The 24411-nt window shown below is 42.0% G+C and overlaps 1 protein-coding gene across 2 annotated transcripts in view; it reads right to left on the bottom strand.

The window, feature by feature from the left end:
• Positions 1 to 10265: 10265 nt before the first annotated feature.
• The window catches only part of LOC110497642 (nesprin-3), a 46086-nt gene continuing 31940 nt past the window's right edge, over positions 10266 to 24411 (bottom strand). The window contains exons 16-19 of one of the 2 annotated variants that reach the window (XM_021573886.2): positions 23727 to 23885; positions 19356 to 19553; positions 18206 to 18250; positions 10266 to 13634 (exon numbers count right to left, since the gene is read on the bottom strand). In XM_021573886.2, the coding sequence (XP_021429561.2) occupies positions 13446 to 13634; positions 18206 to 18250; positions 19356 to 19553; positions 23727 to 23885 (591 nt within the window). In that variant the 3' untranslated portion in view covers positions 10266 to 13445. The remainder of the gene's footprint in view (positions 13635 to 18205; positions 18251 to 19355; positions 19554 to 23726; positions 23886 to 24411) is intronic. The other variant, XM_036954631.1, reaches the window with a different exon arrangement.

Below are 24411 nucleotides of genomic sequence, written 5' to 3'. Positions count from 1 at the left end.
CCAAGCTGTGTAAGGGCTACTTCACCAAGAAGGAGAGTGATGGAGTGCTGCATCAGATGACCTTGTCTCCCCAATCACCCGACCTCAACCCAATTGAGATGGTTTGGGATGAGTTGGATCGCAGAGTGAAGGAAAAGCAGCCAACAAGTGCTCAGCATATGTGGGAACTCCTTCAAGACAGTTGGAAAAGCATTCCTCATGAAGCTGGTTGAGAGATTGCCAAGAGTGTGCAAAGCTGTCATCAAGGCAAAGGGTGGCTACTTTGAAGAATCAAACATATTAAATGTATTTTGATTTGATTAACACTTTTTTTGGTTTCTACATGATTCCATATAAGCTATTTCATAGTTTTGATGTCTTCACTATTACTCTACAATGTAGAAAATAGTAAAAATAAAGAAAAACCCTTGAATGAGTAGGTGTGTCCAGACTTGTACTGGTACTGTATGTTCGTACTGTACTGGTACTGTATGTTCGTAGACAGTGTTGGGCCTGTAACCAGAAAGGTTACTGAGCTGACAATGTAAAAATCTGTCATTCTGCCACAGAGAAAGGCAGTTAACCTACTGTTCCCCAGGCGCCGAAGATGTGAATGTCGATTAAGGCAGCCCCCCGCACTTCTCTGATTCAGAGGTTGGGTTAAATGCGGAAGACACATTTCAGTTGAAGGCATTCAGTTGTACAACTGACTCTTTCCCTTTCATAGAGTATTTTTATTTAACTAGGCAAGTCAGTTAAGAACAAATTCTTATTTTCAATGACGGTTGGGTTAACTGCCTGTTCAGGGGCAGAATGACAGATTTGTACCTTGTCAGCTCGGGGATATGAACTTGCAACCTTCCGGTTACTAGTCGAACGCTCTAACCACTAGGCTACCCTGCCGCCCCAGTTTTCACACCCCTTTGACTTTTTCCACATTGTGTTGTATTGTAGCCCGGATTTAAAATCAATTAAATTGAGATTTTTGTAATTGGCTTAAACACAATACCCCATAATGTTAAAGTGGAATTATGCATTTTTTTTTAAATATTTTTTTTTACAAGTTAATTAAAAGCTGAAATGTCTTGAGTCAATAAGTATTCAACCCCTTTGTTATGGCAAGCCTAAATCAAATAAGTTCAGTTGTGAAGATTTGCTTAACAAGTCACATAAGTTACATGGACTCAGTCTGTGTGCAATAATAGTGTTTACCATACTTTTTGAATGACTGCCTCATCTTTGTACCCCACACATACAATTATCTGTAAGGTCCCTCAGTCGAGCAGTGAATTTCAAACACAGATTCAACCACAAAGACCAGGGACGTTTTCCAATGCATCGTAAAGAAGGGTTGGTATTGGTAGATTGGTATAAAAAAGCAGACATTCAATATCCCTTTGAGCATGGTGAAGATATGAATTACACGTTGGATGGTGTATCAATACACCCAGTCACTACAAAGATACAAGCATCCTTCTTAACTCAGTTGCCGGAGAAGAATTAACCGCTCAGGGATTTCACCATGAGGCCAATGGTGTCTTTAAAACAGTGACAGAGTGTAATGGCTGTGATAGGATGGACAACAACATTGTAGTTACTCCACAATACTAACATACTTAACAGAGTGAAAAGAAGGAAGCTTGTAAAAAAAATACAAAAACATATTCCAAAACATGCATCGGGTTTGTGGCAAGGCAATTAACTCTTTGTCCTGAATACAAAGTGTTATGTTCGGGGCAAATCCAATACAACACATTACTGAGTACCACTCTCCATATTTTCAAGCATAATGGGGGCAGCATCATGTTATGGGTATGCTTGTTATCGTTAAAGGACTAGCGAGTTTTTCAGGATAAAAAATAAACAGAATGGAGCTAAGCACAGGCAAATTCCTAGAGAAACAATTGGTTCTGTCTGCTTTCAACCTGACACTGGGAGATGAATTCACCTTTTATCAGGACAATAATCTAAAACACAAGGCCAAATCTACACTGGAGTTGCTTACAAGGGAGATATTCAATTTTCAAAACCTAGATTAGTGTAACTTTACAGTGTCACAAGGTCATCCCCGAAGTCAAGACCCTGTGACAGCAACACGGTTGTCACTACTTACCACAGACACAAAGTCTCTCCCTATTTCTACAATTTATCTTCTTACAATGTGATTAGATAACGATCAGTTATCATCATGGCTGAACTGAGATGAATGTATAGGAGTTAAAAAATAAGAAAAAACAAGGATGGCCCGAGGGCGGGGACAGTAAGGTGAAAGCAACCTATCAGAGAGGGAGCTGTAAATCTACTCGGACAGATTGATGGCAGGTCACATTCCATGACAGGACTCTGTCTACACACACACACAGAGACAGAACACAACACATCCACTGGACTAGCACCTCACCTTTAAATGAATGTTTTGTTTTCCAAAGATCACACAGTTAAAACAAAAACATACTCCGACCGACTTAGACTATAAAGAGGCCTCAGCATTAGTGCTTAACCTGGTGAGAAGAGAAGAAAGAGGAGAGAAAGATATTCCATTTTCCAAACCTAGACTAGTGTAGCTTTACAGGGTCATCAGATCAAGATTTATGAGGTCATCCCGAGGTCAACACCTTGTGACAGCAATGTGTTTTTTACTAGCTACCAGTCACAAAGTCATAAACCCCGCCTATTTCTAAAATGTATCTTATTCAAATGTGAATGCCTAAGCCTAACCATAGAGGAATATAAAAAAGCTAATTGTTGATATCATGCATTTGTACGATATAGCCAATGTTGACTTTGTGGCTGTGGTAACTAGTGGGAACCCAGCAAGCAGCGGCTGCTATGGCAACGTAGTGAAAGGATTAAATATTTACCCATGTGGGTGGTGAAGTGTCGGTCAGTTAATCAAACTACAAAATGGAGGTGGTCAGCAGACAGCAGTAGCAAGACAAAGGGGCCAGGTGCAGTAAGAGGGAAATTGGAGTTCCTAAGAGTTGTTTACAGGTTAAGTGATAATGGGACTATACTGCTGTGGAGCACCTTTGAGCTGAGAAAGAGCTCTGACTGTGCAAGGACTACTGCACTATGTTATTCAATGCATTTGTATGGGCTAATAGCAGTAAGGCCAAATTAACATTTTGATCAAACTATTTTTGCATATATTTTATTTCATAGGTCAATGTGTCTTAAAATTACAAATCAAACAGCAAAATGGTCCTTGGTATGACCTTAAAATAATTCCATATAGCTTAGTATAACATATATTTAAGGGGTTAAATACATGTTAAAAAAATATAATTTTCCTGATCTTTCTTATGTCTCGCACATATAGGAAAGACACTTCGGAACAAACTTCCTTTCGATTTTTTTGAGGTACTATCTTGTCCCATGTAGTGAATCTGTTATTCAATGATTTTGTATGGGCTAATAGCAGTATGTGTGTGTGTGTGTGTGTGTGTGTGTGTCCCCGCCCACCTGCAACCTATAAATACGTTCCCAGAACAGGCAAAATGTTCATTTAAAAAGAAAAAAGTTCAGTTTTACTGGTCAGAAAACGTATGGCTTCGTTCCCACAACCAATGTGGAACCCAAAACATACGTTCCCACAACTCCCAATGAACCAAATGTGCTAGCTGGGTGTTTACCTTGATTCTCTGTCTACCCTCCGCCCCCTGAATACAGCTCTCTCCTCTGTTTACTCTGCAGTCTAATGACAATTGTCTGAATCCGGTTACCATAATAAAATCAGCAACCTACTGTTCCGGAAGGCAGGCAGCTAGCTCACTAGTCATTTGTCCAGCCACAGGTCATTCATCTGAAACACTATTCCCTAACTAGTGCACTACTTTTGACCAGAGATATGGGTCCTGGTCAAAAGTAGTGCAAAAAATAGGGAATAGCGTTCCATTTGGAATGCAAACAGTGGTAGCCTTTCAACCTTCCGCTAGCATTTCCCCCTTTCATCTAGGTCATTAGAAAAACGCATAGCAGAAACATACATAAACCACTGACCAAGGTCACAAAAAAAGATTAAATGAAATGCACTACATGACCAAAAGTATGTGGACACCCGCTCATCGAACTTCTCATTCCCAAATCATGGGCAGATGGTCCCCCCCTTTGCTGCTATAACAGCCTCCACTCTTCTGGGAAAGGCTTTCCACTAGATTTAGGAACATTGCTGCGGGGACTTGCTTCCATTCATCCACAAGAGCATTAGTAAGGTTGGGCACCGAGCCATTGTTGCTCCTAGATGTTTCCACTTCACAATAACATCACTTGCAGTTGACTGGGGCAGCTCTAGCAGGGATGAAATTTGACAAACTGACTTGTTGGAAAGGTGGCATCCTATTATGGTGCCACGTTGAAAGTCACTGAGCTCTTTAGTAAGGCCATTCTACTGACAATGTTTGTCACACCTGACACCTGTCAGCAACAGGTGTGGCTGAAATAGCAGAATCCACTAATTTGAAGGGGTGTCCACATACTTTTGCATATATTGTATAATATGATTATTATTGGGTAGTGATAGGATTGGGGGGAAACATTTTCAGATGGAACACAACCAGTCATGCCTTTAACAGTAATTGTGTTAGTAGTCTTGCTTTGAGGAGATATTGCTAAAGTGAATGGATGTGACCAAAGTGAATGAGGGAGGAACATTTGGAGTGTGTAAACAGCCGTCAGCATGCTGCTGTGCTCTCTCAGCCGACAGGGGACATACTGTTGCATGGTGGTTACGTGGAATCATGATTGATCATCTGGAGAATGGAAAGGACAAATGTGTGTGTGTGGGTGTTCATGCCCTATCTACAGAACATGTGCCCTTCAGGCATCATGCAGTGCATTCTGAAACTATTTAGACCCTTTGACGTTTTGTTACATTACAGGCTGTATTGTATTTTTTCCTCATCAATCTGCACACAATACCCCACAATGACAAGGCAAAAACAGATTTGTAGAATTTTTTACAAATAAAGAATAAAAAAAAACTACTGAAATATCACATTTGCATAAGTATTCAGACCCTTTACTCAGTACTTTGTTGAAGCACCTTTGGCAGCGATTACAGCCTTGAGTCTTCTTGGGTATGACGCTACAAGCTTGGCGCACCTGTATTTGGGGAGTTTCTCCCATTCTTCTCTGCAGATCCTCTCAAGCTCTGTCAGGTTGGATGGGGAGCGCTGCTGCACAGCTATTTTCAGGTCTCTCCAGAGATGGTCGATCGGGTTCAAGTCCGGGCTCTGGCTGGGCCCCTCAAGGACATTCAGAGACTTGTCCCGAAGCCAATCCTGCATTGTCTTAGCTGTGTGCTAAGGGTCGTTATCCTGTTGGAAGGTGAACCTTCGCCCCAGTCTGAGGATCTCTCTCTACTTCTCTCCGTTTTTCTTTCCCTTGATCCTGACTAGTCTCCCAGTCCCTGCCGCTGAAAAACATCCCCACAGCATGATGCTGCCACCACCATGCTTCAATGTAGGGATGGTGTCTGCTTTCCTCCAGACATGATGCTTGGCATTCAGGCCAAAGAGTTCAATATTGGTTTAATCAGACCAGGGAATCTTGTTTCTCATGGACTGAGAGTCCTTTAGGTGCCTTTTTGCAAACACTTCTAAAAACCTGTTTTTGCTTTGTCATTATGGTGTGTAGATTGATTAAGGAATACTTTTTAAAATCAATTTTAGAAGAATGCTCTGATGTAACAAAATGTGTAAAAAGGTAAGGGGTCTGAATAATTTTCTGAATGCACTGTAAATGACAGACCATTCATTGCTTTGGCTTTACTCTCTCCCATCTTACAATATAAAGAATGGTCTATCATGTATGATGACAAATCACCCCTTATAGAGAAAGAGGATAATTCATTGTATAATATCATTTAGCCAGGCTTTGAAGATGCTGTGTGTGTATGTGTGTGTGTGTGTGTGTGTGTGTGTGTGTGTGTAGGCTCCTCAGAGGAGGAAGGGGAGGACCATCCTCCTCAGTGAATTTCATAAAAATTATATAGTGAAACATTAAAAAAGGGATCCTTTTTAGATAAAAATATACTAAATACATTCACATTTCACTAAATAACTGATTAAAACGCACTGTTATGCAATGAAGGTCAACAGTAGCTTCAACAGTACTCTGTAGGGTAGCACCACGATGTAGCCGGATTACAGCTAGCTTCCATCCTCCTCTGGGTACATTCACTTCAATACAAAACCTAGGAGGCTCATGGTTCTCACTCCCTTCCATAGACTTACACAGTAATTATGACAACTTCCGGAGGTTGTCCTCCAACCTATCAGAGCTCTTGCAGCATGGACTGACATGTTGTCCACCCAATCAAAGGATCAGAGAATACATCTAGTACTGAAAGCACAAGCTACAGCTAGATAGCACTGCAGTGCATAACATGTGGTGAGTAGTTGACTCAAAGAGAGAGAAGGACAATAGTTGAACAGTTTTGAACAAATTAATTTCTTCAAAATGAAGGAGAAGCAAGAGAGAGATCTAGCTATATTTCATATTTTTTTAACTTACTTAGCTAGACAATGCAGCTGTCTAGTTTAGCCTACTCAAACACATGGCTGAAACAGAGAGAGGGATGCTATGTTAGCTAGCTGGCTATGGCTATCCAACAGGGGAACTTTTCCAAGTCAAGGTTTGGTTTAATAAATTTTTTGCCACTGGGGCCTGCCGGTTTAACTGCTAATCTGCCTGCTGACTGTACACTGTACTGCACGATTGTAGCGGGTTTGCTAACATGTTAGTTCTAGTAGCTATGTTGACTTGACATTAGCTAATATGGTGTCAACGAAGTAGGCTGTGCCTTAGGTTTTTTTGGCCTGGTCACACAGCTGATGTGTTGTGCACTGAAGTCCACAAGCGAAGGGAAATGGTAAGAGGAGGAGAGTGTGTAGATGCGAGATGGAATTATTGAACGATGAAAGGGACCACGCTGTTTGTGTGTGGCTGATATGAAAGTTAACTGTGTTTGCGTGTGATGAGGGGTGTATTCATTCTGCCAATTCTGTTGAAAAATGTTTCTTAAACAGAAGCAAACGGAACAGAGATAAACATACTTTAAATCTTGTTTGCAACTGTTGGACTAATGATGACGTCCTACAGTATATCAGCTAGGTGCAGGCAAGATTGACACATTCAATACTGCCTTACACAATGTCTCCTTGGTTACAAAAATGTATCTCGACATGTGCATCTGTTGTAAACGTTCCTTCATAGGCTAGGTTGCAGCAACCTCATGATGGGTGTGGGGAAAATTTGAGCAACATGTAGTAGCCTAAACCTATCGATGTTACATTGAGCTGGGTGTATGGAATATGAATGAGAGTCATCCAATTTGCTGTAATAGAAATAAGGCCATGCTCATGAAAAAAAATGTCCATCTTAAATGGCATAGACCACTGTTGTGTAATACTGTGTCTCTCTATATATATTCTCTGGGAAGTGCTAAATATCCTATAGGAAGGCTTTGTGAGTAGGAAGGAGTAGAGTATTTCTATCACAGATTATTTAACATGCCAGATTGAGTCTCAGTGGTGTAGCTGAGAAAAGCAGGGTTGTGTGTGAGTGAGGATGCAGTTTGCAGAGAGTGGGTGGATGGGTAGAGGCAGTGAAATGTACATGCACACTGATCGAGAGTGTGGTGAGGTACTGTGTACGTGGGTTTGAGGAAACAATCAGTGCAACACGCGCACACACACACAAGAGATGTATTAGGTAAGAGTTTGTGATCTGTAGTGTACGTGGGTAGTAGGAAAACACATTAAAAATCACAGGAGTACACATACAGCCACCCACATTCACAGGGACACAGTGATTTCAGCTCTACTAGCCATATCAGTGAGTGGGATTGTGGTATTCCGCACACATGGAACAGAGAGAGAAGAGAAAACAGTCCCACTACACCAAGAGGGAATTCCACTTGAAGTAATTAGGCCAAACAAGGGCTTGTGCACATAGCAAAGTGTGCCACTGTCACTTTCATCCTCTGCCAGGTAGGGCAGAGTCCATACAGACCAACAAGATTGACCAATTTGACTACAGATTCTGACGTTTATCCACGTTTATCCAAACGGCAAGTTTCGAAGTTGCTCCAAAGTTAAATGTCTAATTATTTTTGACACCCTGCTCCTCCAGCGCAGCGTCGTTCCATTTCTCCAAACCAAATGTCGACGTGTTTTTAAGTTAAGGGTTAAGGTGTGGGATAGGGTTAAAACAGTATGTTACGAAATTCATTCTGAATGATCAAGGGTTAAGGTTTGTGATTGGATTAAAACAAAATAATGTGTGGGATTGAACACGAGACCTTCAGATCCAGTCATGACCTTTGGATCCATTCGTAATGAATTAGGATCCAGTCATGACCTTTGGATCCATTCGTAATGAATTCGGATCCAGTCATGACCTTTGGATCCATTCGTAATGAATTCGGATCCAGTCATGACCTTTGGATCCATTCGTAATGAATTCGGATCCAGTCATGGGATCACGGCCATCTGCCACCCCCGTCCACAACGCCCAAGCAAACCCAAGCCTACTTGATGGTAATAGTACTCACTGTTGCCCCTAGTGGCTGGCACACACACACACACCTGGAAGGCAAACGGTCACCTGAGTGTTGCAACAGAGTGCTTGTCATGCACAAGCACCAGACATAAATATTGCCTGTCTACCAAGAGGTTGTGTGTGTGTGTGCGTGGGTGTGTGTGTGTGTGTGTAGAATTGGGAGCTCATCTGTAACTAACAAATCAGATGTTTTGGCAGGGCAGCTACTGTGTCTTCCTCGGATGAGATGCTCTTGCTTCACTGGTGGCCTAAATCACAGCCAAATTAATTTACTGAGAATGTCATACTGCGATACAACTGCACATCTCGTGAGCTGTTTTGCAGAAAGAGAGAGAAATGGCAAGGCAAGCATTAGAAAAGCTAGTAAATGCTTCATATTTGACTGTGAGGCTGTGGCTGTGTGTCAGGTTTTGGGTGTCAGTGTGTCTGGTTTGTTCAGTGGTGTCCACCTTGTTAGACCTGTTCAGTCCTAACCCTCTATTCAACACAGGTTAAGGAAAACCTATCTTCACCTATCAGATATTACTAGCTGGGCTGTATTTCATTCCAAAATGTTGTCCCCTCCCTTCTGCCCTTTGCTCACCCCCCTTCCCCCGAACTGATACAACTGGAAAGGTGAAAGCAAGATGGTGGAAAGTAGGTGTAGAAGCGAATGCGTACAGCTGTTCAGTCATCTCACATCCAAAAAGGGCAGAAAGGAGGAAAGATATTTTTTGGAATTAAATAATGACCTTTAGAGGTGCAACCTAGTATGTGTATTAGTATGCAACCTGTTGTAATATAATATGCTGATCTATGTTTATTTGTGTTCATATTTTTGTGAATAATTCACAATTTTTGCTATATCATACTGGCCGCCATTAAGCATTTTTGACATGTGTAGGAACAAGTTCACAACCTCACCTAACATCCTGATATGTGATAAGGAAATGTGTGCTTACTCCAAGACATGCTCATAGCCTTTCAAATCATTGACTAACCAGAGGCTTGTTAAACTAAACAGCCTGCTACACTCTAAACCTGTGTGCATCCCAAATGGCACCATATAAAACAGCCAAGTTCTATTCACAACGGTATTCAGTTGGTAAGAGACAGACATTCCGTAAATACTAGGAATAGATTGTCCACCATCTATGCGTTATTCAGACAGAAAAGAGAAATAGGCAAAATAACATTTTGATTTAGAGCAATAAAGAAATTGAATAAATTAACTGAGCAAACTAGAAACCTTTCAATATATACATTTAAACATTATTTTAAAACTATTTAAATATAATACATACAAATAATACAAATGTTGTGGGACTATAGTAGATGAAGAATCAATATGTTTTTAGATTGTGTATTTATTGGGTCATTATGTTAGTATATTATGTATGTTTGTAATAGTGTGTTATATGTGAACGTGTGTTTGTATTATAAATTGTATTTTAATGTTTAAGGACTCTTGGAAGATTAGTCCAAATGGGGACTAAAAGAGATCCAAATAAAATAAAATCTAATTCCCTACATAAAATCAAAAATCAAATCAAATGTATTTGTCACATACACATGGCTAGCTAGATTTCACCAGAGACCTGCTCTGGTCAAAAATTGCGCAATATGTTGGGAATCGAGTGCCATTTGAGATGAAGGCCTGGTAACTCAGGCATTTTACTCATGCTGATCCAGTAATTCCCAACAACAGTAGCTCAACCATGAGCAACACCATACAGACTCAGATATCAATTATACACACTGCATATTTTATTGCCAGTTTTGAGTACAATACAAAAATATTGGTTAGGCCCTGTTGATACATTTTAAGCATTTCATTCATTTCAAAATATAGTAATAAAATAGAGCATAATATTGTACCGTTTTACAAAAGCTTTGAATCTTCATCCTGCATGCATGTGCGTTTAAACGTTTAAAAAAAATTGCAAAGCAGATACTCATTTGCAGGACAAGCTATTCCAATCTAATCTAATGTCCATTTATATGACATTGTCTACTAAGTGCTCTGCTAAATGTATCAAACTCCTTGTAAAACACCCAGAGGAATCTGATTAGGGTTGGAAAATGTTGATAACCTGGGAATTTTGGAAAAGTTTTCCATAAATCCTGTTTGGAATATTCCCGGAATCAGGAGGTATCTGAAATATTCCAACCTGGAGATCTGTTTTTTTTTTTAAAAAGATACATTCTTCAACCCTACTTCCTTTGCACACTGCGGAGTAATCTGATACAGTATTCCATGAGATTCCCTTCATTCTCCACCACTATCCTATCACCTATCCTAGATTCCCAGTTCCACTGCAGATCCTTTCAAGAGGAGCACTTCTGAAAAAGATTCACATGGATGCTCCACATGTATGGCTACACACATACAGTAAGGTTCCTGGCAGGGTATGCATTTGAACCTGCGTTGATTGTAAAGGTCTGCATACGCATCCAACTCACTAGCAGTGCAAGAAGCAGAGGTGCCAGACTGCCAGGTAGGCCTACTGTAGCTAATTGCTACTCAAATGAATGCCACATATTATGGTGATGTTTAGTACTCTGTATTTAGTTTAGCATTTACGTTTAATATTATCACATTTAAAAGAGCTAGATATGTTTCATTAATATGTATGAAGACTGAATAAGAGCATTGCATAACTTGTGTATAGATAACAGTAGAATGGTATAAATATTTCGGTTCAAGTCTGCTTTGTACAGGTAGGGCAGGCATGCAGGTTTCCTTCAATTTTTTCATTAAAATTCAGTTTGTCAACATTCATGATGACAGACTAAGACAGCCCTCTGAAACCTTCCCTGACGGAGAAAACAGATACAGATTGTGCAACATTCTGAGACAAAGACAGTCAAACTAAAACTAAATACACGATCTCCCTCATTCTGAACAAAAGCTAACAGTTCAACTTTAATCAAATGTAAAAAAAAAAAAAAAAAACATCAAACTATTTGTGGGGTATAACCTAATTTTGCTGTCGTAACAAAAATATCTGTGCTGTGTGATAGGACACTAATAGATATAATGCGATTTGGTTTCCGTTGCCCTAGCAACCCTCGGGTCTGTAAAACAAACATGTGCGGGAGGGAAAAGTACAAAAGTGAATGAGAGAAGAGAGGGGGATGCAAGAGAGAGGAAAGAGAGAAAAGGTTGACTGGGTCATTGCGTCGTTTTAAGAGTCTGCTCAAAAAAGGATATTCTCCCATAACAGGAGCTATTTCCATGATATAATCTGGGCCCTGCTGAACATGATGTATTATAAAGAAAGTAAACTTAGCATCTAAAGTACTCTGTGGTCCAAGAAAACATCAGGGGCCAAGATAGAAGTTAAACTGTGCGAAGGGATCATTATGACAGTGTTCAAATATAGCATAGCACCTTTAGGAAAGAAAAGCATTTTGTTCAAACATACCTACAGTTCAGTACAAATACAATATACTTAAACAGTCAAAAGTAGGTACATCATGTATACCAGCACTGACTGATTTTCTGTATGGTCAGTATCACAAATTGACTGTTTTGTATTAACACTGGAACAAAACATGTCAAATTGATTAATTTGAATTGACACATGATAGAACAGGGGTGCAGTCATTACGCAGATTCTGTTGCAAAACATTACGTCCGTTTACGCCAAATAACGAAAACGAGAGTTCCTACTTGACAATTTCAGGTAGGTTTGCTTCTTTTTGGTTGTTGAACACGGTAAAGGGTTTCCGTTGCAAGATGTAATGAATACACCCCAGACGTTGTGTTTTGGGATGTGAGCACATCCTGCATCTAAAATTGAAGCCAGCCTAGAGACTTATGAACACAGTGCTAAAATTGATAAGGGTACTGTTTTGCAAAAGGCATTATGTACAGGTAAAAAATAAAGCTTACAATTACACAAAAATAGAAAAAAGCATAACGCTATTTGTGCAGTTTAAAAGCTGTTTAAAAGTATTCACATCTCTGTTATACACCCGTCTTTAAAGGGGTAGTGAACCATTAAATTTTTGGGGAGTGTATGATCATACGCAGTCATTTTCTAAGACATCAAATCCCTCCAAATAGAGGAAATAACAATACACATCCTCATCCTCTCCTAAAGTGCTTGGTGGCCATTGTTGTAGCTACTGTAGTACTGTGAAAAGGAGAGGGAGTGGAGCACTCTACTCTGTGGATGGATGGAAGTGTTGCCAGCCTGGGTGAATTGGCTTGATCGTGTGGGTTGCAGAGTGGAGAACAGCTTGAGTCAAGAGGAACAGGTGGAAAGAGCCGAGGCTACCCGCCCACACAGTGACACATCCAGCACAGACACACATTCACACACTAAAGGCGTCAGCATGCTTCGGTTCGACTGGCGCCTAGCCGAACGAGTGTTCTCGCATACTCCCTTAAAAGACATTTGCTTGAAAAATGAGAAAAAAAACAGCAACATTACTGTGTGTCGATTTGAAACGCCGTAGCCAGTATACGCTTCCGCAAAATAGTAAGAACTAATTCAAGATAACCCAAGAAATCTGTCATTCATTTTGACGTTTTTTTTGCAGAGATCTTAGTCGCACAATTTTACATCTAACTAAGATGCTTGGTGCAGTATTTCTCAATGAAAGAAATTGCATGAAAACGAGTCGCCTCGTTGAATGACAACAAATACTTTTTTGAAGAATCCCTATTGTTGACCAATCACCGACGAAGGGGTGTAGACTTTGGCTCCGAACTTCAGCCTGCATCCAGATAAGAAATGCGTGTGCCCGAACAGCCGAAAAAGCCCAAAACTAACAAAAATGTCACAAAATGTCGTCATAATATATGCACAAACTTCTCCTAACTGTTTCGGCTGGGAAGCATGCGGATGCCTTAACACACACACACAGACACACAACGGATTGAGGATGAAGAGGAATCAACTTATATGATTCTTCTATGTGGGTGGAGGTCCGTCGTAGCGTAGCATGATGTTGAAGGAGCGGGCAAAGTTGTTGGACAGAGAGCAGCTGGAGCCTTCGTCCATCCAGGGCAGGAAGAAGGCGAAGAGGAGTAAGGCCAACAGCAGGAGCCAGAGGGGCAGGGCCACCCGACACACACGGTACAGCAGGCCTGGAGTCTTCCCCTACAGGGAGACAATATAGAGATGTTAACACATACACTGTGTGTATATATCCATTTACACAAACACTCATAGACATCAATAGTTGAGTATGGTAATTGAACCCATCAAATCACATTCTCATACTTTCTCCCAAATGCACATACTGTTGTACATTCCTTGTCTATACCATTAAGCGCACAAGTAAATAACCAGTGATTGAGGATAAACCGTAAACCCTTTTAGAGGGGCCATGTAATTATATGGGAAACAGAAATGCCTCAAATTCAACCCCAAATGACATCAAAACTAATACAAAAGTAGGTGTTTCACTCTCAGAGTATTTCTGTCTCCCATCCAACTGAATGTTAATCCAATGCACCAGACTCCCTGTACATCTGCCTCTCAACGTGGAGGAACATTCTGTGATGCTGAAATGTAAATAAATGCTTCTCATACTTGCTAGGTAATGACGCCACATTTGACTGGTTCATAATGAAACAACGTGCCAATGTCTAAAAAGGGGTAAATCTGGGATTCCAGCAACAACAAAACGACTGCTCAGCTACATTTTGTTGGTAGTCGGCTAGGCTTGAGAAATGTCACCACTCAAATTCATAGACAGAGTTATGGACTGACAATCCATTATAGTACAATTCTAGTTTGATGTACATTTCCCAGATATCCCAGGGAGTGTTAAACTAAGTCACTTTTAAGATGACTCATACAGTAGGGTCAGTGTTCGCTCGCTAAGTAAACAAACAGCAAAGGCTCACAGCCCTTTCAATATAATCAGGGTTGTGATGGCACACACAGAGCATTAACACACACCACAGAGCAGAGTGCTCTTCCAAGTGAAGAGAGTAAATCCTCGCCCACTCTGTCCTCTCTGCACTCCACCTTCATGCTCACTCACTCAGTTCCATCAACCCCCTCTCCCTCCTTCTCTCAAACTACTTTCCAGAGCACCTAGGATCGAGAGAGGAGGAAGACGAGGAAGGGCAAGAGGAAAGCCTCTCAACAGGCCTGCACCTTTCCTCGTTCTACATCTATATCCAAACTCCCATCACCTCTAAGAATATTCGAAGATAAATACACAACGCAGAGGTCAAGAGGGAATAAACTATCAATGGAAATAGTTGTTTTTCTGTAACGGGGAACTGAAGATTAACGGGACAGGGACACAGGAGGGGTTTCAGTCCAGGACTCATAGCTAAATGTGGCAAGTTCTCATTGGTCCAAATTATCTATACATTGTGCCTGAAACGGGATACTTGGCATTTGGCTATTGGCCCAATTATATTGGTCAACCACAGGCTAGGCTTGGGTATAAACTGCATCATGGCTCTTTATTCAGTGAAGAAAACACTGCAGACAGGGAAGAATCTACCATCTACTTCCCAGCATAAAAACTATGATTTGTCCTCTTTGAATAAATATATTTTCTCCCCACGATTTCCTTTGGGGTCTGTGTTATTGAAGAACAACAACTGCTAACACCTCAGTCCCAGATACTCAAACTAAACAGTCCCAATAGCAATCCATTTGACAGACAGGTGTTAAGCGCCCTTAAAGAGTTCAATCAATCAATCATTGTATACAAGCGCTAAGCACCGTTAAACTCAACCCCCTGCCTGACAGACCTATAGATAGCTATGATCAGAGTGAAAATTGCTCAGAGCTGTTCTAATGGGAATAGGGGTGATGAAGAGGATTATTTTATCATTTTTATGCACTTCAATTATAAATAAGACTGGTGATTAATTTTGGGGTAATTCATTATCTGGTGTAAGTGAGGATTGTGTGTAGCCAGTGAAGGAGATTGCTGTTGGCCAGGGGGTTTGAGTTTGTTGGGCAGTGGAGAGGTATAATGCAGGCCAGGTGGTGTGTGAACTCTGAGTTTAGTAAATTGGAGGGGTCCTCTGCAATCTCTCATGCCATCCTCTGCATGTTTGTGTTAAAGTTGACCAGGAAGTTGTTGTTGGGTTTGCCTTTTTCAGTAGATAGGAAGGTTGTAGGCCAGGGGGCGCGATTATGTAAACAACCCTATGTTTATACTCCAAAGTAATGACAGGTCAGAAAGGAACTGAAACTAGCGAATGAGACCTGAAGAGTTATCTCCCTTGTTATCTCCATAGGTGTGTGTACGTGGGACAAAGGCATGTGTGAGGTACAGGAGCCATATCTACAATCATAGGATAGTGTGTATTAAGAATGCTAACAAGCACCTTTAAAACATGACTAAAATAACTAAGGGAAGTAATAACAGTCGTCTATACAGCGTGAAAATCCAAGTTATGACAGATGTATCAAAATCAAATCAAATGTATTTATATAGCCCTTCGTACATCAGCTGATATCTCAAAGTGCTGTACAGAAACCCAGCCTAAAACCCCAAACAGCAAGCAATGCAGGTGTAGAAGCATGTAGAGACTCATAGCCCGCAAACCTAGCAACCACAATTCCTATACAGTGATTTGTGGATGGATGAGTTTCCGTGTCTTAGCGCAGATGCTGCAGTGCACTGATGTTTGTCATTGGGGTACTTTAGGCATGTACTTTTTGTCTTTGCTGTGAGTCACACTACCATATTCGTCTTTCATCTGTGTCTGCTGTTTTACTCATATCAACAACCTGGGGGTAAACTTGGTGAGCTACTCTGCTTATTTTTTACCATCCATGCACCTGCTGCGTTCACAGCTATATGATAGTGACAGAGAGAGCAAGAGAGAGCGAAAGAGAGCGAGAGAGAGCGAGAGCAAGAGAGAGCAAGAGAGAGCAAGAGAGAGAGAAAGAGAGAGCAAGAGAGAGAAAGCAAGAGAGAGAGAGAGCAAGAGAGAGAGAGAGCAAGAGAGAGAGAGAGCAAGAGAGAGAGCAAGAGAGAGAGAGCAAGAGAGAGAGAGCAAGAGAGAGAGAGCAAGAGAGAGCAAGAGAGAGAGAAAGAGAGAGCAAGAGAGAGAGAGAGAGCAAGAGAGAGAGAGAGAGCAAGAGAGAGAGAGAGAGCAAGAGAGAGAGAGAGCAAGAGAGAGAGAGAGCAAGAGAGAGAGAGAGCAAGAGAGAGCAAGAGAGAGCAAGAGAGCGAGAGAGAGAGAGAGAGAGCAAGAGAGAGAGAGAGAGAGCAAGAGAGAGCAAGAGAGAGAGAGAGAGAGTGACAAGAGACCAGCTGAAGACAGAGTAGAATGAGGTTGCTCCTAGACAAGGATTTGTTATCCATTCCCCCCTTTCTCCAAATGGTTAAGGTGATGATTGTAGAAGGGTATGCTGATCCTAGATCTGTGCCAAAAGGAAACTTATACCTAGAGCAGAGAGGACTGGGATGAGGCTGTCCACTAACTTAGCCATCAACAGATGGAGAGGAGGACAAGGTTTGAAACCAAGGCTCCAGGTACAAGTTGCCCTTAAACTGACCTCAGAACTACATCTACCTACGCGAAACATGGTGCAAATCCTCTGGAATTTTGTGTAATATCGAGGGCTCCCACGCTCCACCAAAGGGGGGAGAAAGAGAGAGAGAGAAAAAGAGAGAGAAAGAGAGACCTGATGGGGGGCGAGGGAGGGAGTGACGGAGCATGGCATTGCTTAATCTCTTCTCCACCCAGTCTGGTCTCAAAGACTAGATGTAACTAAGTAAATGTAAATCCGGGACACTCAAATTAATAAAATATGTTACGTTTGATATGGTTACATAACACAGAAGGTTACTTAAGGTAAAAACAAAAGGAGGGTGGTTGATCGGGGTGGGCGTATAACGCAAACCTCTAGCAATCCAAAGGTTGCGTGTTCGTATACCATCAGGACTACATTACCCTTTTAGCTACTTTGCAACTATTTAGCATGTTAGCTAACCCTTCCACGAACCCTAATCATTTTAGCTAACCCTTCCCCTAACCCTTTAACCTAATTCCTAACCTTTACCCTATCTAACTTTTGCCACAACAAATTGGAATTCGTAAAATATTTTACGTTTGTGAATTCAAAATATATGGTACATTTTGCATTATTCGTAACGTATCATAAGAATTGTAATTCATAACATATCATACGAAATGGATGATGGACATCCAAAAATTAAGATATACCATACGAAACATATAGTAAATGTAGTGTCCTGAATTTACATACAGAATAACACAGAATGCTCTGAGACCAGGTTGCTCCACCCCACTGGGCTGCCAAATTAACTGGGGTTTGTCGGAGACAGCAGGCTTGACTTGGTGCCAGTCTTGGGTGGTCAGACAAGTGGCCCTAGAGCTGTGTTTTCTAAGCCCAGAGGAGTGGGGAGGCTCAAAGACTCCCCTGAAGAGGGACTTTTACTGCTTTTAAACTCTCTGGAGCAGTCCCACTCCTGGCATGTTTTCTTTCTTAATAGGACAAAGACAGACAAACCCATGCAGACAAACCCATGCAGACAAACCCATGCAGACAAACCCATGCAGACAAACCCATGCAGACAAACCCATGCTGTAGCAATATATGTGTTCCAAAGGCCGCAGCTTGGACCACCAGACCACACGTTTTTCCAGTTTGAACTACACTGAATATTAAAAGGAATGTTTGACCATGACACAAGCTCTGAGCTGGATTGATAACTGTACCTTAGCTATCCTGGTGTGTTCCTCCTGTCCAGCAGCACTTGCACCCTAATGGAAATAAACCCAGAAAACTATACTGTGAAAAAAATACTGTCAAACCACGCTTTATACAGTACAGTTCAGTCAGACCATGACCTAACAATGATGATACACTGCACCCTTGTGGTAGACCAATGTATCATCCCTTTATTATGGGATACTCTTCAATGCGCTCTGCTGCATGGACATTTTACACAGCACCCTAAATCCCTACATCAGAGGTCACCAACCTTTCCTTAAGTCAAGATCACTTTCGAGTCAAAATGCAAACCGTGACCTACCACTCAGATTGTTTAAAAACATGACTTGAAAAATGTAAGCCTATGCAACATTAACCAATTGAAAAGAGCTCTGTCGCTATAAGGTTTGTGCAGTAGGTTATAGGCCCAATACATGGCTATGCTTGAATTGCCCTGCCAGTGTTGTTCTTCTCAGACCATTTTGAAATTATATTTAAAAAAATGTTTTGGTATATGATCAAACTGGTAATAGATCATTTGTTGTATTAATTGTGATGCACAGCTGAGTGCGCATAAAATATACATACTTTATTTTTACTGGACGATGGCCTGCATCTGATGGTCTATCATTCCAAGGGTTTCTGTTACTTGTACTATGTTCTACAGTGTACACACACACCAATTGTTTTAGGGTACTTTTACCCCTTTTTGTGTTATGGGAGTAGTAATCAGGAGGCGAAGGTCGAGAGCCATGCGTCCTCCGAAACACGACACCACCAAGCTGCACTGCTTCTTCACACACTGCCCGGTTAACCCGAAAGCCAGCCGACACAGGAAACACCATACAGCTGCCGACCGAAGTCAGCGTGCATGTGCCCACCACAAGGAGCCACTAGAGCTCATGGGGCTCCCAAACCCGGATCTGTAGTGACGCAGTGCCTTATACCGCTGCGCCACTCGGGAGGCCCTATCGTTGTTTTATTAACAGAAATGTTTGGTGATCGACTAAGAAATCCTTGGAGTTGGTGACCACTGCCCTATATAGTGCACTACTTTTGACGAGAACCATATAGATCCTGGTCAAAAATAGTGCACTATAAAGGGAATAGGGTGCCATTTGGGAGGCACAATACAATGTATACAGCAGCTCTTACCTTGACATTCAACAGAGCCTTGAGGTCTCCTACATCCTTCAGTTTGGACTTGTAGAGCATCCAGCGATAACGTATCTCCTCCATACCCACATCCTCAGCCCAATGGTCAGCCCCGACCCCGGATCCGGATGCAGCCGCCCCAGACATCAGCAGTAGCTGGAACTGCTCCTGACCCCAGCCCAGACTGGACCGCAAAGTCTGTGGGAAAGAGAGAGGGAGAGAGAGAGAGAGGAGGAGGAGGAGGAGGAGGAGAGAAGAGGCAAGTGAACAACAGGGGGAAGGAGAATGAAGAAGACTAAACAGTTGCATATGGCTGAGGGGTAAGCAGAGCAATTGTTGCATAAAGTAATAACAATAAGCAGTGTGTGTGTGTAATGTCTACACAGGATATTTGCACAGAAGAATAGCTACAGCAGTAAATACTGAAGGAATACTTAACCCTTTTTCTCTACTGAAACCACAGCAGCACATACATACTGTATTTCCCCAAACAAAGAAGCAAACATCTTCAATCCCCTTTCTGCATTGATTCAATGTCTGCTGACATTAAGGCATGCTTTGTGCTCTGTTATCCTATCCTGACAAAAACATTCCAACCACTAACATGGCCTGCTAGCATCCCAAATGGCACCCTATTTACTATATAGTGCACTATTTTGGGCCAGTGCCCTATATCAAAAGTATATATAGAGAATACACCCAGATGACAATTCAATGTCTACTTCACGTTGGAAATTTCATTGAAATGAAATGACGTAAAAACGCTGATTCAACCAGTGTGTGCCAAGTGGGTAGGGTGGCATTTAGGACACAACCTGTCTGACTGTCAGGCAGCTTCTGGTTGGGATGTAAGTGTACTGGCCGTCAGTTCAGCTGCCAAAAGTTATTTTAGCCGTCTAGAGGAACGCTTGAAGGTTTGCGGTGTGTATCTGGGGTGTGTATTTGTTAGGGCCTTGCTGTAAGGTATGTTTCTACCTAGCCCAGTAATAAACTAAAGGAGCATAACACAACTCCTTATAGTCCAAGGACCTTACATGCTCTGTTTAGAGGCAAATTGGCTCTGGCATCCAAAACAGCCAAATCCTCTGAAACGTAAAATGATTCTCAACTGTGGTACGGTTCTAGAAATAAAGCCTTCTACTTTCTTATCACATCAAAATAATTTCACAAATAGACACCTACTGTACACTGTTTCAACCAGTTTTAACACAGTTGCAGCCGACAGTATTTTTCAGTGACAACACGTTTGCGGCATCCGCCTTCTGTTTACACACAGACGTATATAACGACGTTTATAACTAATTAGCAGAGGTATGCCTCTCTCTTCCATCTGTTTTCAGTAAACAAGCGCTGTAACATGGAAATATGGACGTGGGAACCCCAATCAGCCCTATAAGGGTGTAGTAATTTAACATTTTATAAAAATAAAAAAAATTCTCGCTAATATGAAATATGCTATGTTTCCAAAACCGTACAGCAAGTGATCGGGGCTCTTAAAGAAACTCCGCCGGCCAGAAGATTATTTTCGACCATCCTAGAGCTTTGTTTGGTGCACTCTGAACATAACATCCTCCAGAAGTTCTCACAAAGCATGTATATTACTGACAAAGTAACTTGTTTTAAGCCAACCCTGATGTCCTAGCCGTGTCTGAATCCTGGCATAGGAAGGCCACCAAAAATTCTGAAATTTCCAACCCCAATTACAACATTTTCCGAACTGCTAAAAGGGGGCGGAATTGCAATCTACTGCAGAGATAGCCTGCAGAGGTCTGTCATACCATCCAGGTCTGTGCCCAAACAGTTCAAGCTTCTCCTTTTAAAGATCCATTTCTCCAGAAATAAGTCCCTCACTGTTGCTGCTTGTTATAGACCCCCCTCAGCCCCCAGCTGTGCCCTGGGCACCATATGTGAATTGAATGCCCCCCCCCATCTATCGTCAGAGTTCGTACTGCTAGGTGACCTAAATTGGGATATGCTTAACACCCTTGCTGTCCTACAATCTAAGCTAGATGCCCTCAATCTCACACAAATGATCAAGGAACAACGGCAAATCCGTAACCATGGGCACCCTCATAGATATCATCCTGACCAACTTGCCGTCTAAATACACCTCTGCTGTTTTCAACCAGGATCTTAACAATCACTGCCTCATTGCCTGCGCCCGTTATGGGTCTGCTGTCAAATGACCACCTCATTACTGTCAAACGCTCCCTAAAACACTTGTGCAAGCAGGCCTTTCTAATTGACCTGGCCCAGGTATCCTGGAAAGATATTGACCTCATCCCGTCAGTAGAGGATGCCTGGTTGCTATTTAAAAGTGCTTTCTTCACCATCTTCAAATAAGCATGCCCCTTACAAAGTAGAACTAAGAACAGATATAGCACTTGGTTCACTCCAGACTTGACTGACCTTGACTCGCACAAAAACACCCTGTGGCGTACTGCACTAGCTTCGAATAGCCCCTGCGATATGCAACCTTTCAGGGAAGTCAGGAACCAATACACACAGTCAGTTAGGAAAGCAATGGCTAGCTTTTTCAAACAGAAATTTGTATCCTGCAGCACTAATTCCAAATAGTTTTGGGACTCTAAAGTCCATGGAAAATAAGAGTACCTCCTCCCAGATGCCATCTGCACTGAGACTAGGAAACACTGTCACCACTGATGAATCCACGATAATTTCAATAAACATTTCTCTACGGCTGGCCATGCCTTCCACCTTTCCACCCCGGCCAACAGCTCTGCAACCCCCGCTGCAACTGGCCCAAACCCCCCCAGTACTGTGCAGCCGTCTTCATCGACCTGGCCAGGGCCTTCGACTGTCAATCACCGCATTCTTATCAGCAGACTCAACAGCCTTGGTTTCTCTAATGACTGCCTCACCTGGTTCACCAACTACTTCTCAGATAGAGTTCAGTGTGTCAAATTGGAGGGCCTGTTGTCCAGACCTCTGGCAGTCTATGGGGGTGCCACAGGGTTCAATTCTCAGGCCGACTCTTTCCTCTGTATTTATCAATGATGACGCTCTTTCTGCGGGTGATTCTTTGATCCACCTCTACACAGATGACACCATTGTGTATACATCTGGCCCTTCTTTGGACATTGTGTTAACAAACCTCCAAACGAGCTTCAACACCATACAAGACTCTTTCCGTGGCCTCCAACTGCTCTTAAATGCTAGTAAAACTAAATGTATGTGCTTCAACCGATCGCTGCCCATACCCACCCACCCGACTAGCATCACTACTGAGGACAGTTCTGACTTAGAATATGTGGACAACTATAAATACCTAGGTGTCTGGCTAGACTGTAAACTCTCCTACCAGACTCACATTAAGAATCTTTAATCCAAAGTTAAATCTAGAATTGGCTTCCTATTTCGCAACAAAGCCTCCTTCACTCATGCTGCCAAACATACCCTCGTAAAACTGACTATCCTGCCAATCCTTGACTTCGGGCAATGACATTTACAAGCCTCAAACACTCTCCTCAGCAAACTGGATGTAGTCTATCACAGTGCCATCCATTTTGTCACCAAAGCCCCATATACTACCTACCACTGCGACCTGTATGCTCTCGTTGGCTGGTCCTCGCTACATATTCATCACCAAACCCACTGGCTCCAGGTCATCTATAAGTCTTTGCTACATAAAGCTCCGCCTACATCAGCTCACTGGTCACCATAGCAACACCCACCCATAGCACATGCTCAAGCAGGTATATTTCATTGGTCATCCCCAAAGCCAACACCTTTCCTTCCAGTTTTCTGCTGCCAATGACTGGAATGACTTGCAAACCCCCCCCCAAAAGAAAAAAACTGTTGGAGACATATCTCCCTCACTATCTTTAAGCGTTAGCTGTCAGAGCAGCTTACCAATCGCTGCAGCTGTACACAACCCATCTGTAAATAGCCCATCCAACCAACTACCTTCCTCACCCCCATATTTGTTTTTCTGCTCTTTTGCACACCAGTATTTCTACTTGCACATCCTCATCTGCACATATATCACTCCAGTGTAAATAGCTAAATTGTAATTACTTTGCCACTATTGGCCTGTTTATTGCCATTGTCATTTGTACACACTGTATATAGATTTTCTATTGTGTTACTGACTGTACATTTGTTTATCCCAGGTGTAACTCTGTTGTTTTTGTTGCACTGCTTTGCTTAATCTTGGCCAGGTCGCAGTTGTAAATGAGAACTTGTTCTCAACTGGCCTACCTGGTTAAATAAAGTTTAAATAAATGTTTAAAAAAATATTAAAGTCTAACCATAAGATGGCCACAGCACTTGAGTACCTCATTATTTCTGTGTGAATATAAAACAGGAGTGGAATACTGTATATTTCTGAGAGAATTCATTAGCACCAACCTTGAGTGTTTTCTGCCTGATCTTGAGTTCTCTGGTGCTCAGCAGTCCCTTGGTGTTGAGAATCCCTGAAAGAGTATCGTTTTCCTTCTGTAGCCAGGCCTCAAAAATCCTCCTCCTGTCCTCGTACTCCGCTGCACTCAGAGCTGACCCTGGATCTGCCTGAAGGACCACAACCACAACTTACTTGAGGTGATATTTCACAAAAGAGAATCAGTTAGCCAATTTTCTAAATATTCTGGTTTATAACGGCAGTGTAATATCAGTTAATGAGAATATTGAGTGATGAGTCAATTACTTTTAAGAAAAGGTTGACGACTTCCGCTCCTCATTCACTCAGCCTATTGAGTCCACTGGTCCCACTTAGACAGAACTAACATCTTTTTCCATCCTACGACTAGTGATGTCCAGCCACCCGACAACATCCCCTCCTCCAGACCATCCCTGGAGACCTTCTCCCATTCCTCACTTCCCTCATCAACTCATCCCTGAACACTGGCTGTGTCCCCTGCAACTTCAAGATGGCCAGAGCCGCTCCTCTCCCCAAGAAACCAACACTCGACCCTTCTGATGTCAAAAACTAGAGACAGATATCCCTTCTTTATTTTCTTCCCAAAACACTTGAGCATGCTATCACTGACCAACTTGTTATCTCTCTCAGAACGATCTTCATCCTAACCAGTCTGGC

This window comes from Oncorhynchus mykiss, chromosome 19 (genome assembly GCF_013265735.2).
Source record: "Oncorhynchus mykiss isolate Arlee chromosome 19, USDA_OmykA_1.1, whole genome shotgun sequence".
Classification (NCBI taxonomy): Eukaryota; Metazoa; Chordata; class Actinopteri; order Salmoniformes; family Salmonidae; genus Oncorhynchus; species Oncorhynchus mykiss.
Note: the sequence above shows the minus strand (reverse complement) of the source record. Positions and strands in the feature narration are given on the sequence as shown.